The sequence below is a fragment of the Haemorhous mexicanus genome, chromosome 4 (assembly GCF_027477595.1).
Source record: "Haemorhous mexicanus isolate bHaeMex1 chromosome 4, bHaeMex1.pri, whole genome shotgun sequence".
Lineage (NCBI taxonomy): Eukaryota > Metazoa > Chordata > Aves > Passeriformes > Fringillidae > Haemorhous > Haemorhous mexicanus.
Window position 1 is genome coordinate 20,527,134 of NC_082344.1, and position 16,974 is coordinate 20,544,107.

At 39.6% G+C, this 16,974-nt stretch overlaps 1 protein-coding gene across 3 annotated transcripts in view; it reads right to left on the reverse strand.

The window, feature by feature from the left end:
• The window catches only part of ARHGAP24 (Rho GTPase activating protein 24), a 189,457-nt gene that overhangs the window by 167,380 nt on the left and 5,103 nt on the right, over positions 1 to 16,974 (reverse strand). The window contains exon 1 of one of the 3 annotated variants that reach the window (XM_059844014.1): positions 13,312 to 13,431. The exons of the other annotated variants lie outside the window; for them this stretch is intronic. Coding sequence (XP_059699997.1) covers positions 13,312 to 13,387 — 76 coding nt within the window. The 5' untranslated portion in view covers positions 13,388 to 13,431. Of the gene's footprint in view, positions 1 to 13,311; positions 13,432 to 16,974 lie in introns of those variants that run through there. 3 annotated transcript variants of the gene reach the window in all.

The following is a 16,974-nucleotide window of genomic DNA, read 5'->3' on the forward strand; positions in this document are numbered from 1 at the left end:
TACACTGCATCCAGAATTACCGTGCTCATTTCCCAGCTGTCCTGTATGCATGCAGAGGAGTACATGGATATTAAGCAGGTAGGCACATACTGTACACAGGTAGTGAGCACCCACCCAGCATCAGGGAGTATCTTGACACTGTCCCAACTCAAATAAACACGGGCAAGTCAGAACCAAAGGCTCAAACTTGGCAACCTCAGAGGTGCATCTGCTTCCATTCCTACTAAACTTAGTACCAGAGCCAAGATTTGTGTCCTCTCTGCGTGCCAACCCCAGCAGGACCTAAACTTTAAATAGACCTACTTTTAAACAAGAATCAGTATACTTTTAATGCTGTTCAGAAATGTTTTATGTAAATGGTAATTGCATCTGTCACTTAAAAACATTAACCATACTGACATAAATTTCCATGCTAGAATGCTGGAGACAATATAGTCAGATTTTTTAAAAAGCAGATGTGTGTCTTTCCACTGAAAAAGCCAACTCTAAATAAGCACCATTACTTTGCAGTTGACATTTCCATCTTCTGCCCAGGAAAAGCATTAATTCATACTTAAAGAACTAACATTTCACTTTTGTAAGACCAAGCTTACATCAGAAAAATAGAGTCCACAATCCTTCCTATGTATTTCAGAAAGCAGCAGTGTGTATCCATGCCACCTAAATTGTTTTAGTAAATGAAAAATTATCATGTATTAGTAAATGAAAAATAACACCATTGTGGTACTGTCCTTTCCAGTAAAGCTCTAAGCTATGTGAATACTGTCCCCAAATTCCTAAATCAGAACCAACACTTTCCTTTGACTCTAAAATGAATTCATGTGGGGGAATGGAATAAATTCAGGGGGTCCTTACCCTTTAAAAGGTCAACCTGTGCATGGATGCTAACATCTACTTTTCCAGCTTGTACTAAAGGAACCCTTAAGAGCAAAGCCAACTCTGCTGTGTTGTATCCACAGTCTTCATACTCCACCATCATAACCCCCAGTTAAAAGGTGAGCACACCTTCCCTAGAAGAATTTTATGCTCATGTGTCTCTTTCTGGTCACTACTGTGCCATGTGAGCTGAAGGAGAAGCAGAACTAGAGTCAAGAACACTTCAGCAAGTAACTGCTTACCTTCAGTGACCTGAAAGCCAGCTAAAAACATGTAAGCATCTTTTGCTGACATTGCTGCACCCAAAATGAAAAAAGGAAAATCAAGTTATTCACCTGAAAAGATTCAAAACCGGCAAACATGTATATGCTACTTACCTACATAAAACTGAAGAAAAACATTGTTTAGAATTTTTTTTTTAAAAAAAAAAAAAAGCACCAGCTAGTAGCAAACAACACTGGGGCACTCTCCAGGTTTTAGGCAGGCTACAAAAAGAGAAATTGACATTAATTAGGACTAACACTTAAGAAAAATAGATGTAAAAGCAAAAGAAAAATAATCCAAAGATAGTGGGTCCTGGATCTGTAGCCACTTTGAGACTGTGCTGAGCATGTTCATGTTTACAGAGTTCCATTTATTCAATTTCTCTAATTTAAGAGAGGCAAGGTATCCTGAGAATATAAATTTCTTCTGGTATGAATGACAGAGGTCATTAATAGCATAAAATAGAATCAAGAACAAACCCGCAAAATCTACCTTTTCTTATTAACTCCCTCCACAGGAAGGAGAGTCTGTGTTTTATCTAAGTGACAATCTTAACAGGAGAATATCAGCATGCCCAAGGGAAAGGAGGTTATCACCTCCAGTCAGACAGGCCTTACTATTTCACATTACTGTAGTCAAAACAGCAGAGAAGCTTTGCCATCCAAACCCCAAAAATGCCCCACCTGTCTCCATATGACCATCATGGCTCTGCAACGTAGCTTTCTTGATTTTTTGTTCTTTATTTTCACAAAGAAGAAAAGAACACCTTTTTTGCCTTGCATGTAACCTTCAGGTTATCTATGACCTGCACCAACACCATCCTGCATTTCAAAAGCAACATGTTTCATCAGTGCAGGAAACCAAATGAAGTTTAAATCAGGGTCTCACAAACTCAAGCAGCTCCTTCTTTGCCAAAGCACAGATTGTTTGAGGATTTCTTTTTGCAGAATAAGGTGAATTCTGGAAAGTATGAATTACATGAGTTGACTGCTAAAACAATCAGCACCACAGTTTATTCCATTTGCAAAGCCAGTTCAGTAGAGCTGGGTGAAAGCTTCAGCTGTGACTTTTATTGTTTTACAACTACCAGTTACGGACAATTTTTCCCAAGGAATCATACTCACAACCAACCTCTAGAACAGACGCTGCAGAAAAGCCATTGTAAGGCAACTAAATTAATCCAGCCTCCTAGTAACTTCACACTGCCTCTTTCTCTTTATCTGCAACCCTAACTACACCCTTACTTTTTCATCTTCTCTTGATCAGATAATGATTTGAAAAATAACTCTGCTCTTCTAAGTTGGAAGGTAAAATCTCTAGGTATAAACCATACAGAAAGCAATTTTTACATAGAGTTGTGTGGTTTATCAGCTTGATCCATCATTCACCCAAATTTAGGAGCCACGTTTAATTAGAACAGATGAAGATGGAATAGGATTCTTCAGATTCTCTTCCAACAGACACAGTGGTTCTCAAGACAATATTTCAACCTTTACAAATGGAAAAAGATAATTAACCTTTTAACAAAATAGATTAGCCAGTGCGAATAGACAACACTGCAGCAACAGTTGGGTTTCTAGAAACCACAAAGAACTTCATACTTTGGGAGTTTGCAGAATAGATGCCCTGATTATTGTCTTGTGACCTGACTTCTCTTCTTATATTAGCTCTGGCAAAGCTTTTCTAATTCTTCACTTTTTTGTTTTCAATTATTCCTAAGGCCTTTGTCTTTTTGAAGACATAATACTGCTGTTAAGTGTAAACAGCAAGACTCATCAAAAACATTTATTTGACCTTGCATTTCCTAACAAAACAGTCAAATGCCCTGGAAGATTCAAATAAATAAAAAAAAACCACTTTATACATACAATTTTCAAGTTGACACAGAGAAAAACAATTCAGCACAGATAACAGATGCCAGCGATTGTTTGTGGAAGGCATTCAGCTTCACAGCAACAGGCTGGTAAAGGAATCAGGACAAAGCACATACAAAACACACCAATGCCTACAAGCACCGACACACTTTGCCTCTTAGGATGATGAAATTTGCCACGTGTTTCAGCAAAACAAACAAGAAAATTGCTAATCCAGTTGCTATTTGCGACTAGGCACTGTGAGAGAGCAGCATCACCTACCTACCTTGTGCACCAAGGCCTGCTGAAGAGTCTAAGTATCAGCTACTGAGGTATCAACCATCACCAAGTATCCTTGGCCAGGATCTGGGAGGAAGCTCCAGGAGCAGCAGCTCATTCAGAACACGTGAGATCCCCACAGAAATACCTGCAGCAGGAGCAGGGAAGCAGCAGCAGGGCTCCTCTGCCCCACACCAAGAGCTAAGTGGAACCACAGCTGACTCAATGGCTTCGTTGCGGGCTCACTGCCGCCCTCCAGCTCAGCCCACATCTAAGGGAGATGGACCCAAACCTACAAATAAATAAAAGCAGCTAAACTGGGACACCTCTGCTTTGCACAGACAGAGGAACAACTCCACTGTGATGCTTTCACTCACAGAGCACTCACAGTTTTATTTCACCAGGAACTAAAACATGTTTCCAGCATTCCAGCTCTGCTAAATTGGATGCAGATGACGAAGGGCTTTTTCCAAACATATGGAAGACAGTGCAGCTGAAATCTCAGCTAGGCCTTGAGAGATCCTGTACATAAGGCATTAAGCTTTCTACAACAAACAAGGAATCTAGGCGGCAACTATTATGATTTCATTTCAGAGTGTGATTTAAGATGAAATTACGAGACAGAAATGTTAAAAGAAACTATTAAAAGCCTTTCATGTACTCTCAAATAAAGTCAGATGTTCATATGCCATATATCTGGACAACCTCTGCTTTCAATGGAAGCCTGATCTCCACTTCAAAGGGAGGAAATTAGACAAAAGGGTTAAGAATGTACACCTCTCAGTACTGGAAGCCCCAGGAAATCCAAGACCAAAGGACTAAATCCATCCCTTTCCCAACACCCTCAGGACAGACAAGCCTACAAGATGTTTAACCAAGAGAGAAATCAAAAGCACACGCATTTGCAGTCCTTGCTCTCAGCCACCAGTACATAAACTTCACTCATTCTATTTTTTGAGTAGTTACAGCATAGCAAAAAACATTTCTGTACATCCACTGCTAATGCAACTTCTGCTTCTTGCTGTGAAAAAGATTCCCTCCACCCAGTGCAAGTGGCTTTCTTGTTTTAATTGGTGTTGCAGGCAGAATGTATGTTTAGCTTTCTCAGTGTTTAGTCTGTCCTCAAATACTAACATAATAGTGACCACCACAACCGAACCTAAACATTAGAAGCAGAGTTAAGTCCCTGCTTCCTATGCTTCCCCCCTCCGCCATATTCTGAAAGTATTTCTACACATTCGAAGTTATTTAATGGTGAACAAATTCTTCTACTGGTGCTCCATCCTTTGGTACACAGCTTGACAGGAACTAGTTTTATCTGTAAGCTCTGCAGGAAGTAGTTTTGACACTTGGAAGCAGAAGTAAATTTTTCATGAGATACATTGCTGATTATTCAGAATTTTGTCTATCCGTGCTAGGAGTTGATGCTTTAGTCCTTACACAGAATATGTTTTAAACTTCTCCACAGGAGCAATTATTTTTGGCTTCAGTGGCACAAAAATCTTGTGACTAGCCGGAAAGTTCATCCATTACCACTGCATTTTCAAGAACACATTCACTCTGATGCTTTTAGAGTGTCAAATATTTCTTATCAGACATATATACGCTTCACTGGGACAATTCACATGGCCAAAGCACATTAATACGGCTAGTATTACTGATTTAGCCCCACAGATAATCCTGCTCACACTGAGACAGATTTCAGACAGCTAATGAAGAAGTCGCGTAAGTTTATTTCCAAAATCCTTGAAAACTTATCTGTGCATTGCTAACTCTTCCTCCTTCTCAACTCCAGTGACAAGACAGATATGACTTAATTCATCAGGAACTTTCACCAAAACTCACTGAAAAATACAGTCAGTTTTACAGCTAAGTGCAAGACAGGGAGACTAAATCACCATTAAGGTAATTCTACTTAATTTCCATCACTATTATCAGATCTCTGTAGAGACTGAACCAAAGTTATCCCTAGGCTTGAAATTAATCAATGTTTTCTTCTGGCAGAGTGGGAAAAGATCTAGTAAGCAGTTTTAATTTAAAAAAAAAAAAAAAAAAGTCTTTTACTCACCAAGCAAATAATTTAAAAATTACACTTACAATAATTCACACTATTATTTAAAGCTTGCTGAAAAACCTATGAAGTTTGAATCTCTTCCTTTTTTAAAACTATTTTTAATAGTTTTATAGAGTGTTTTGGTAGGTTCATTTTGGGAGGGTTTTTTTCAGTTATTCTAAAACCATTTTGAAAAACTAGGATGAATGGAAATGAGGCCTGGGTTCATTTTCTAGATCCAAGGAATTGCAGGTAGAAGAGGAGTGTGTGTGACTGATTTCAAAGCATCTCCTTTTGCCCTGCCCCCCCTTCAAACTGTTCTTTTGTAATTTCACCTCAATCTATTTTCTCCTTCTCGAAACTGGCAAATGAACGTTCCCTTTATAAATATTTTTGTACAAGGGAAATACATTCCCAGGAATTTACTAGGCAATTATTTGGTTACTGCTCTTTCCTGCAGCTCAGTCACACAGCTTTTCCTGCACAAACACCCACGCAGGGGATCCAAGCATAACACTGGCACAGCTGTGCTCAGCCCTTCACAGCTCCACACCTGGTTCCACAACACAGAAATGAAGGGAGGTAGGGCTAAAGCTCCACCTGCTCCTCTCAAACAGTGCCAGAGAAGCTAAAACCACTCCACCTTCTGTCCCCATCTCCTCACAGACCTGTACACCAGAAAGAAAATCCTCCTGTCCACTCTTAAGTGGTTCATTTCTCCACAAAGGGTAATGAGCTAAGAATGCATATTTTTGGTAACCAAAAAAACCTGCCTGCTGTACCTGCTGCCATTTTCATGGGCAAGTCTTGTAATAAGAGTGACAATATCTACCACAGTCATGGGTACACAATTTAAGGCAGAAAATGGCACAACAGAAACTGAAGAACAATATATAAAAAAGAAGTAGATATATTTGTCGTGGCAATCACCCAGTAGTAAATTTCTGTGTATGAATTACTGCCAAATCCAGATACAAGCTCAAGTACACATAAGAGCTCCTGAGAAGATGAGACTTTTAAGAAGAAGATAATTTTAAGACTTAAAGTGCAATTATTATTGCATTCTTACTGAGCCTTAGAAAATTGTCAAGAACCCCCCTCACCTTTCTCAGGCTTTTCTCATCTCAAAATTGAATCTGAGTCCTATTTTTCATTTAACCTCATCATTTCAGATACATTCCATTATCCTCAAAGTGAACACACACTACATTATTTATTACATTAGTTTACAACATGCTCTCAGAATCAAGCAGGGGTTGCACCAACAGGAACCCAACAGCATGAAAAAGTGACACACTTAACAGCAGCTCCCCTGTGCAGGCAGAACTCAGCTTCAACTCAGAGCAGATGCAGAGAGGAACCTGACCACATCCCTGTGCCACAGTTTATATGGAGGACTAAGCCACAATTTATCCTTTGAATTACTCAACTCTGAAGAACACAAAGTGAAAGGAAAAGAAGAAAACAGATGTTGTCACCACAGCTGATTGACAAAGGAAGGTCTAGACACATCTGGATATCATGAAAGTTAAATATTTTTAACATGACTTCCAGTTCTCTCTGGCAAATACGCATTGGATGTCCTAAAATCTAATCCCAAGTTATTTTGATTAGTTTAGAAATACACACCAAAAAAACGCAACCAGGGGAAAAAAAAAGAGGAGAGGAGAGAAATTTTCTGCTGGAAAACAAAATCCCATGATAAGCAGCGCAGCACACAATGGAATTTTTTTAAAAATTCAGAAACAGTTGTAAGATTTCAACACAGCCTTCCAGAACAAAGCTGGTTTTATCATCTTTATTACAGTTCACTGGAGAATTTTACTTTATTTTTCCTGTAAGGAAGGAAGGACATAAGTAGCTCTCACAGCACCATGACATTTCCTGAGAGACTGCCAAGGAAACTGGGGTTTCCCAAAAGATATCTCAAGTCTGGGACCTGGGGCCATCCTGGCATAATTTGCCACATGGTCCACGTTTCCAGAAGAACCTACCATTCAAGCAGCCCATTCAAGTTCAAATCTGCAAAGAAAACCACAACAAGCTGTACTAGCATCCTTGAAGGAAAAAAACAAAAGGGGGGAGGGGGGGGTTCAGATAGCAGTAATTAGGACGTGATGGAAAAATTTGAAAAACTCGGATTTTGTCAAAACAAATATGAATTTTGCCCCCCATCCCAAGGCGGTGAGGTGGTTGCTCTTGGATAGACAGCCTGCCTTTAAGATTTAAAGACAATCTGATCCTCACGAGGACTGCAAAAATCACATTTGAAGGACAGAATAAACAGAGAAGACACTGCAACTCTGACCTATTTCTTCTAAGATTCACATTTGAAAAACACTATCTATCTTCTCTGATAAAAATACCCTGGAAGGAATACAGCATAAATATAGATCTTTTTTCTGCACTAAGTTCCCTAACAGTGGCAATATATAACAAGTTATTTACAAACTTGCTTTCCAATTCAATATGGAAAATAATATGCTGTATCACTACATCAACATCTTGTTTACCAAGTTCCATTTTTCTCCACTGGAAACAACAAAGCCAGCTTGGCAGGCATTCAGGGCAATGGAGATGAGCATTTGGTTGGACTGACACCCTGACAGCCAAGAACACAAAACATTCCACAAATGTTGGAAGGGTGCAAACAGCAAGGAGCAAAAACAACTTTAGTGGGGAGGGTGACACACGTCAGCTCACTAAGGCACACACATCAGTGGCTCAAGAAATACATCAGGAGTATCACTGGTAGCAACAGAAACCAAAGTTTCCTTCCCACAACAAGACTGTGTTAGCAAATAGCCCCTTGTTCAGAGTGCAAAAACAAGCACCACCTTTTTGCTGCACAGCAAAAGCCTCCAAGAGAGTTCAAGTGAGGACTACTCCTCTGAAAACAAATAATTTCTTCAGAGCCAGAAATTCATGTACACCATTCAACACAAATTCAGCTCGCCCATGCTCTACACCCGCATCCACATTTGTACTATAAAAGGTGCCCTGAGTAGCACTCAAACATTTTTGTCGTCCAGATGACAATTCCATAAACCCAAAGCCGACAGTAATAATTCTACAAACCAGCTCACTAATTAATTCCACTCTATGGAAAGAAATCATCCCATTTTTATACTGTTTTGTATTATGGCATCACCTACGCTGCACAGGTCAAACCAAAAGATTCAAGAACATGAACAAACCAGTGGATGTGTCATAGACAAAACAGCAGGACTGATAAGCATTTTTACCTGTGAACAATTAAAATAATTTGTATTCCATGAATTGCATGACTTCATTTGCAGGAAGTTTTCCTCTTTCAGTCTGCAAATTGTCACAAACAAGTGGAATTATCATAAAACTGTGCACATTTTTCAACTCACTACTGACTCAATACTCAGATTATTTTACTCTGCTTACATGATTCTTCTTTTATTAGTATGTGTTGTCTTTTTTTCTCAGCAATACTTTTTCTGCCTCTTTATTTGGTCTCAGATATTGAACACAATATAAATGGAAGCTTTCTTTAGGGAAAAATAATCTGAGCTATCGAAAGCCCAGAGCAAATGGATCTCCTGGTCATGAACCAGATGCCTCATGCAAAAAGAACACCAAGACAGCATCAGGAACACTTCAGATAATAACATCAATACTCAGTCCAATGGTGACAGCTTTTTTTGAAAGAAAAATGTGGCAATATACATTGGTAAAATGGCACGGATCATGGAGGTGCTGCCACCAACCTCTACAGCACGTCAATATGCTGAACAACAGTAAGTCCAAAAACGTGCTGGAGACACAAAAAAACCCACACCTAACTGTTCCCAGTCTTCTGCACAGCAGCCACTGGGCTCTCTAAGGTCTCTGGCAATTTTTAAGAACCTGTCTGAAAACAAATGCAGCCCAACTGCACAACATCCTGCTACAGAGAGAGGCTAGGAGGTGCTCAGTGGAAAAGGCCCACAATTCCACCATACATGAAAACATATCCTAAACCTGTGTTCAGTACATCACCTGACTGAACACACCCAGTAATGAAATATTATTTCTTCTGGTCCATCATACATGGAGGCTGCAATTCCAACGAGCCCTCACAGCTGGTTACAAACACAAAGGCTCTTGGAAGCTTGTCCACTGTCATCTGCAGAAGACTTTTCATTTGCCAGCCCTTCACACCCACAAAGAGGCCAGCCAAGAATGATAAAAATCTGCCCCTATTATAGTATATTGTATTTAGCCATCAGACCCGCTTACAAGAGTTTTTTTGTACTTTGACAGCAACTAAAACTTTCCTGATACACAGTTTATCCATTTTCACTGCAAAAAACCACCACAAAATTGGCACAACTCTGCAAAAAAGGCTAAATTATCCTGAAGACTTATTAATAATTGAGAAGTGCTGAACCATTCATAATGTACTTTATAATTTCTTTAATGCTTAAGTCTATTTATGTGGCTTTTAAAACTTTGCACCATATCCTAACAGGTAACAGGAAACTGTGGATGGTAATTGAAACAACGAGGGACCCATTTTCATCATTGCTCAAAAAAAAGCAGCAGTTTCAAGCTCACCATAACATTTAAGAAAATTCTGAAGGCACTAAAACACTTAAGATCATTTGTAATCACTTTATTTAACTTTCCATTCCTCCATCCCACATGCTCAAATTAATGAAGCACTTCTGTAAAATACCACCCTGAACCATGCCATGTTTTCCCAAGTTCTACAGCAAGACAAAATACAGTATTTTGCTTGGTCGTGCTTGGTGTTTGTGATCAATAACATGACATTACAGCGTCTGCTGACTGTAGAGAATTTATTTTCTTTCAAGGGAACACTTGCAAACTGTCCACATTTAGTATTTCCTATTCACAAATGCCTTAAAAAGTCTAACAGCAGTGTGGAGTCACACATTCACACTACTAAATGACATTGAGCATGACAATTAAGAAGCAGCAAATGCAGTAAGTGCCAGCTTGAGTAAGGTGAAATCACGTGCCACAAAAGCTGGAAAAAACATGGAATTACTGATTTTCCACTACCAAGGAGATTCCTGCCCACCTTCAGCTCTGCAAATGACATAGTTCATAATTCCATTTAAATTTTTAATCTGTATGGACAAACCAGAATAACAATTTTTAAAACAGTTCAAAAATTACCTATTTTGAGAAGGCAACTCAAAGTGTCTTATTTTTCCTGTAATATGTTTTCAAGATTCCACAACTCATTTTCAGCAGAGTTTTGTAAAACCCTATTCTTACACATAATTTTGCAGACAGCCACGTTCACTTATCTCTCTGCAAATCAAGGTAATTTTACAAGATTTTTCCAGAGTAAACTGGCAGTGCCTATGGCAGACCAATGGGTGGCAAAAGATAAATTGGTAAAAAAACATTACAACTAGAAAATTAAGCACTTTTAGACTGCACATAAGAAAATATTTAACCCTAAAAATATAATGATATGGCAAGAAGAACCAATCACAAACATCTGAAAGTCATTTGTTAGCTGATGAAACTGAGCCAAGTCAAACAAAAAAGTTGTAATTTATTCACAAAGCCAAATTTAAGCCTAGATGAAACAAGCAGGAACTGGCAACAATAGATCTAGGACTGTCTTTTGAGGATCTCTAAGCCAAAGTAGCTCTGAAGCATCTACAAATACACAAAACATGCAACAAAAATCCCTGCCACCTTGTCCATGGGCTTTTTATCTGAACAAGAACCACTTTATCAAGGTTATTCAATCCTGTCCTCTGTAAATGTTTAAAACCTCCTTGCCCATTCCCTACCTCAAAGGAGAGTACTTCAGTATTACTCCTTCATCTCTAGAACACCTACTATGACAAATTTTTCCATCCCTGATTTACTGCTTCACAAAATTCATGTTTATTATGAAAAATGAACCACCATTCTAACATTACAAAGGAATCCAAAGGTCTTAATAAGGGATGCTACTTAATAGTAAAGCTTTTCTTAATTATTCCAAAGGTAATTTAAGCCAATTAAATTTGATTAACATATATATGCTATGTCATATAGTCCATTAAACAGTGCCAGCAAAAAAATAACACTCAGACCACTCCAAGCCATCGGCAATTTTACCTTGTGCTCTTCTGTCTCAGGATGGCAAATGAGTATCTTTATCTTAGAATTCTGCAACCCATTCATGACAACCTGGTCAGTACTAACGTATTTTCACAAAAGCTTTCAGCTTAACATCCATTTTTCTGTAGAGACGGAACACCATCTGTTGAGGTGTTTCAGCACTACCATCACCAAAAATATGACAAGTTAGAGCTTAAAAACATTCTCCAAAGTGCTCTGTCAAATGTTAATAGCTTGCTAGAGGGGGAAAAATTACAGGATCGTGTCCCAGTTTCCACACTATTTACTTTTTCCTACCTTATTAGCCTAAAAAAAACCATCTGCAAATGACAGACTAGCCAAAAAAACATATTCTTCTTGTTCACTTTCAATGAGTTTCAGAACAAACTATTTGCTCTTATCAGTTTCCAAGCAATCTGTCTAGGCATCCAAGTTTATCAACAAGAACCATTCAAGCCTCCCTGCTTTTAAACAAATCCAAACTGAAAAGCTTGTTTAACTGGTCTATTAGGCTCTGTGATTGATTTCTTGACATTTCCAATAAATCATCTCTCTGGTTTTGTGATAAGACTTCAACCCTTCATTGCCTGCAATCTATATATCAGATGCCAAAAAAGCTAAAATCTACTTCTTCTGGACCTCCAACAGCACATACAGCTTGCTTCCGAGCTCAAGTTCTCATCCTGTTTTTTAAGCACAGATATTAACTTCACATTAATTTACAGAAGACTTTGCTACTACCAGCTCGACACTAAATATTTTCCAAGCAGGCATCCAAGACTGCTGTATTGTCATGCCACGGACAATACGCAAGATATACTGTCTGAAACTGTCAGCAATCTCCCCATGCAAATCCGCTATTTGATTTTCAAGCTTCTAGGAAATTCCCTAATACTTAACAAAGCTCAGTAACACAGCAAAAAGTGTTCCATGAGAGAAAGATGCAGACTTCACAAAGAAGCATCACAAGAATTTTCTGAGTACAAGATTGCTTTGCATAAAATACCTGCAAAGCATCTCTCGCCATGGACCTCTGATCCTCAGCTAGAGAAGAATGAGCCATATGAGTCAGTACAGAACATGACACTGCACACACATTACTTACTCTCTTTTTCAGGTACATGACACAGGGGAAACTTGTGACACACACAGTCCAACACGTGGCACCTCCACGACTCACAAGAAAAATTCTATATTTTTTTTCTGAAAGGAGGAAGTACAAAAAGAATAGCAATGCTCTGGCAGCTCAAAACCAAACCACTCATTGAATACACTGTTATCACAGCTACCATATTTTTCCCCCCCAAGAGTCATGTTGTGGAAAGATGCTGGATATTTTATGCTATTAGAAAATTAAGTATGAATTACCTTATGTTCATAACTGAGTGGTATCACAGGTCTCAGTCACTGAGTTTTGGCTTATTTCTGTACAATCCCTCCTGCCAAAGACACTCAGCTTCAATGCACAGGAGGGTATTCAGCTCCTTCATGGTACATCACAGTGAAACAGAGCTAACTTTTCCTCAGAAGTCTAAGCTCATGGGACACCAAAGGCATGACCCATTTTGCATGCATTTTGAGCAGCATAACCTCCTACAAAATATCTCTTCTGAGCTATGAATCCTTCCTTCCCCTTCCAAAAAGGCTGCAGGATTGGTGCACAGCCCACCAGCACAGACCTGCCCGTGCCAGACTAGAAATTATTTCCTTTCCTGGATATTTCCACAGGTAATGCACAATATTTTTCATTACTTGCCAGACACCTAAATAATGTACAAAATACTGCGTAGTCATATGTGGACTAGCAAGACCTGTTATGTTGTTTTGGCTAATCTGCCATTTTTTCTAGCAGTCTCTACGAAAGTAAGAAATGGTAAAACTCACGTTTCAGAGCCTTCCTGTGGCTGCTGGGAGATGAACATCTCCAAAGCAGCATCCCAGGAGTGACACCATCAAACATGATACAAACATCTGAAGGGAGTCAGAGAGAATTCAGGATTTTATTTCCAATGCTGGCAGAGGATCACGCCTATGCCCAACTCGCCTCCTGCACTTTCTCAGTTGCCAAGGAAAGGAGTCAGAGCCACATGCACTGTACGGCACAGAGGCTTAATCTCGTTACGTGATAAACAGTCTTGTCACTGAACATGCCACGTGCTGCACGCCCAACTGGCTGCTTTAGTCCTTTCCTGGTGTCAGCTGAGTGCACTGGGAGCTCTGTGAGCCCAGCCTGACAGCAAGAGGCAGGAATTCAGCACATACCAAACAGGAGACCGAACGCAAGAGACTTGCAGAGTGTGCGTGAGAAACCCCCAAGCTCCTCAGCTCACAGCATCATCATCACAGCTGTCCCTGCTCACTGCCCACAAGCGTCCCTCTCCCCTCACATCTGGCAGAAGGCAGCATTTCAAGGGACCAACTACTCCCATACAAAGAGCCACTGGCCACTGTAAAGGGCAGAGCGAGCAACCCTTTCCCAGTGTGGTAAATCCTACCAGTAATACCAGCTGACCAATTCAGGAGCTGAATCACCATGGCAAGAGGCCATAATTGTAACATCAGTGCTAAAACCTAGGAAATTCTTCAAAAGCAGTGATGCTGTTAGGAAAGAAAGAAGTGAAGTCACTCTCCCTGAAAGCATTCAAGTAGTGACTGGATGTGGCACTTAGTGTTGTGGTTTAGTCAGCAGAGTGGATGGTCCTCAAAAATTGGACTCAATTATACTGGAGGTCTGTTCCAACCTAAATAGCTCTATGATTCTATTAAATTAATTAATAGCTGACTCATTGCAGGACAGAATCATCACTGTGAAAATAATAAGGGTCCTACGTTGATGTCAATTTTATTTTTATCCTGGCACATTCTACAATACTTGTAAAATATTCCCATGGTTCAGAACCAGACTTATTTTTCCCAGCTGTCCACATATGACAAACAGGCAGGACAGGAAAGGATCTCCCTACTCACTAAGTCTAACTTCTGAAACCCCCAAGGAAGTCAGCAACATAGTTACTCTCTGACAGAAAAAACATCATCAAAACAGCTATTTTAATATTTCCCCTCACCCCCAATGCAGCAGTCACAAGGCTTCCCAGGAACTCCTTACCCTGTCAGAATTTTTTTCTTTCATTGCAGCACACTCATGGACAGCTACACCAATTTACTCCTTATGACCCTGAAATAGTTCTGTTCTGTCCCTGTTGTTTACACACCTGACATATTTATGTGTAGCGTCTAAGGCTGCTTTCTCATTTTCACAGAACACACAAAGCCAGGTCTGAGTTTCTCTGAAGAGAGAGGACTCCAGCATGGCTGGTGAAGTCTAGGCAGCAGCCATCACACATACACCAGGTTACATGGAAAACTAAACAACCCAAAAGCACCAGGTCTCGTACACTTGCAGACAGATATTTATTGTTTTTCATAGGTTTTCATTACTCAAAAACACTACTTACAACGTGTGCTTTCTTAGAGCTTCTTCCTGCTTACTCAGTTGTGAACCCCGAGAGAAAAACCCAACCTAAGAAAGCTGCTGTCATTGAGATATAGATTTCTATTTATAAAAATATGCATTTTCCTAAATATCATTTATTAAACATTTCTGGGGGATGTGGTTAACTGATTCCAGTTTGAGCCCTGTATTCTCCTAGGAGAAGGTGAAACCCCTTCATGATGGTGAAACCCCATCACGCATCAAATGTTAATAACGTTTTACATTTCAATTAATTTATTGACTTCTAAAGAATTTTTACTTGAGCTGTACTTAAAATAGCACCCTGAAGACTTCCCACTGTCATACATCAGAACTGTATTTGCTTTTTTCAAAACAGCTTCACAAATGCATCTTACATATGAACAGAGCTAGTCCTCAATCTTGCAATCAGTTATTGCCTGGGGGGGGGGGTTGCTATGTTGTTTTCATTCCCAAATTTCACTTCTAGCCACAGGGCAGAGCTCCGTCAGAACGTTTGTTTCCTATTCACTTCCAAAATGAGCAAAATAGACTGAATCAAAGTTGGGTCCATTTGGGTTCCATCAATGCTATTAAGAACCCAAATTAGCCCAAGCAGATTCTCACTCTCAAAGTCTGTTTGCAAAGCTCCCATTTTAGGACACTTCCATTCAGCTCTGCAGAGCATAAGCAGGCTTTGGACTTGGCAAACAAAGTAAGAATTCACAGTCATTCTGAAAGAACATAAATTACTAGGTCCAAACTAAAAGGTATTGCATTTTCTTTCTCCTTCTCAAGGCAGGCCCTTTAACATTTCTGCCTTGGTTTGCCTACTTCTTAGGAGAAATTAAAAAATGAAAAATAAAAGCCAAGAAAGAAGAAACATCTGTGGGAACAGCTGCACAAATACTGCAACTGCCAGAGGAATTCTTTCTTTCCAGCATCCAGGATTTCTGGGTTTGTGTGTTGCAACACTTAGTAGTGGATAATCACAGTGACTATCCATGCACGTGACACACAATTTTGATCTCAATCACGGGTAAGAGGCAAGAGCTCAACACCAGCCCACCACAGGCATACAAACACACAGAAAAAAACAACCAGAAACCCAAACTCTTGAAAGAACTGTCTAGAGGTTCCACAACAAAAAAGCTTATGCAGCATGTAGGCTGCTTGCTCCAACTTCTGGACAATCGAAATTCCATGGTAGCTAGTTTATAATAAGCAAAGGTTCAGCACAGCTTTTCCCTTCATCATTCTCTCACCTTTAACAACAACACTACGACCCCAAATTACTCAGAACACTTTCCAAGATAAGACTCTGAAATAAGGCAATGATGTCACTAAATAAACAAGATTTCCAGAAGTCTGTCTTCATCTCCTAGATACATGTCTGTGTTCACATACTTGTCTTTGAACTGCAGCAATCTGTTATGCTCCAACAGGAAGAATTAAAAATGAGTTTTATCATGTTCTGTGCTATTTATCGATAACTGCACAATTCTTATTTCTCAGTCCATGCCCAAGTAGCTAAGGTAAATATGATTAAAACTCCATTATAGCAATAATCAACTAAATTAAAGTCACTAGTTCTAAATACAGAGAGCAACAAGATAATTGAAGCTAGTATACAATGCACAGTTTGTTTAGGAATTACTGAAACCTTTTTTCCCCCCTCCAAAATACCACAAGAATAATCAACCAATATGGAGGGAAGTCACCTCATCCAGCTGATCCACAGAGCAGGATTTGAAGAATAAGAAGCAAAGTTAATTGCCTGCAGCCTCTGCATCATTCTTCTTTCTCAAGAAACTCAAGAGGGGCTTTAAGCATACTTTAAGTCACCCTTGACTGTAGCACTCTCCCATTTGCTAAACAGTCATTTAGCACACTGGGATTGCTGCAGCACGGCAGCACTTGAGCTTCTTCATCTTCCACCTCTACAGAGTCAGCTGTCAAGCTGGGTACACAGAGAAAGCTTTTATTTGACCAAGCTTCAGCAGGCTTCAGGGGGTCTCTGCTCCACTTGAATTGATATGATCCATTGCTATTCATTCTCTAAAGACTCATCCTATAAGACCATGACTACACATTCC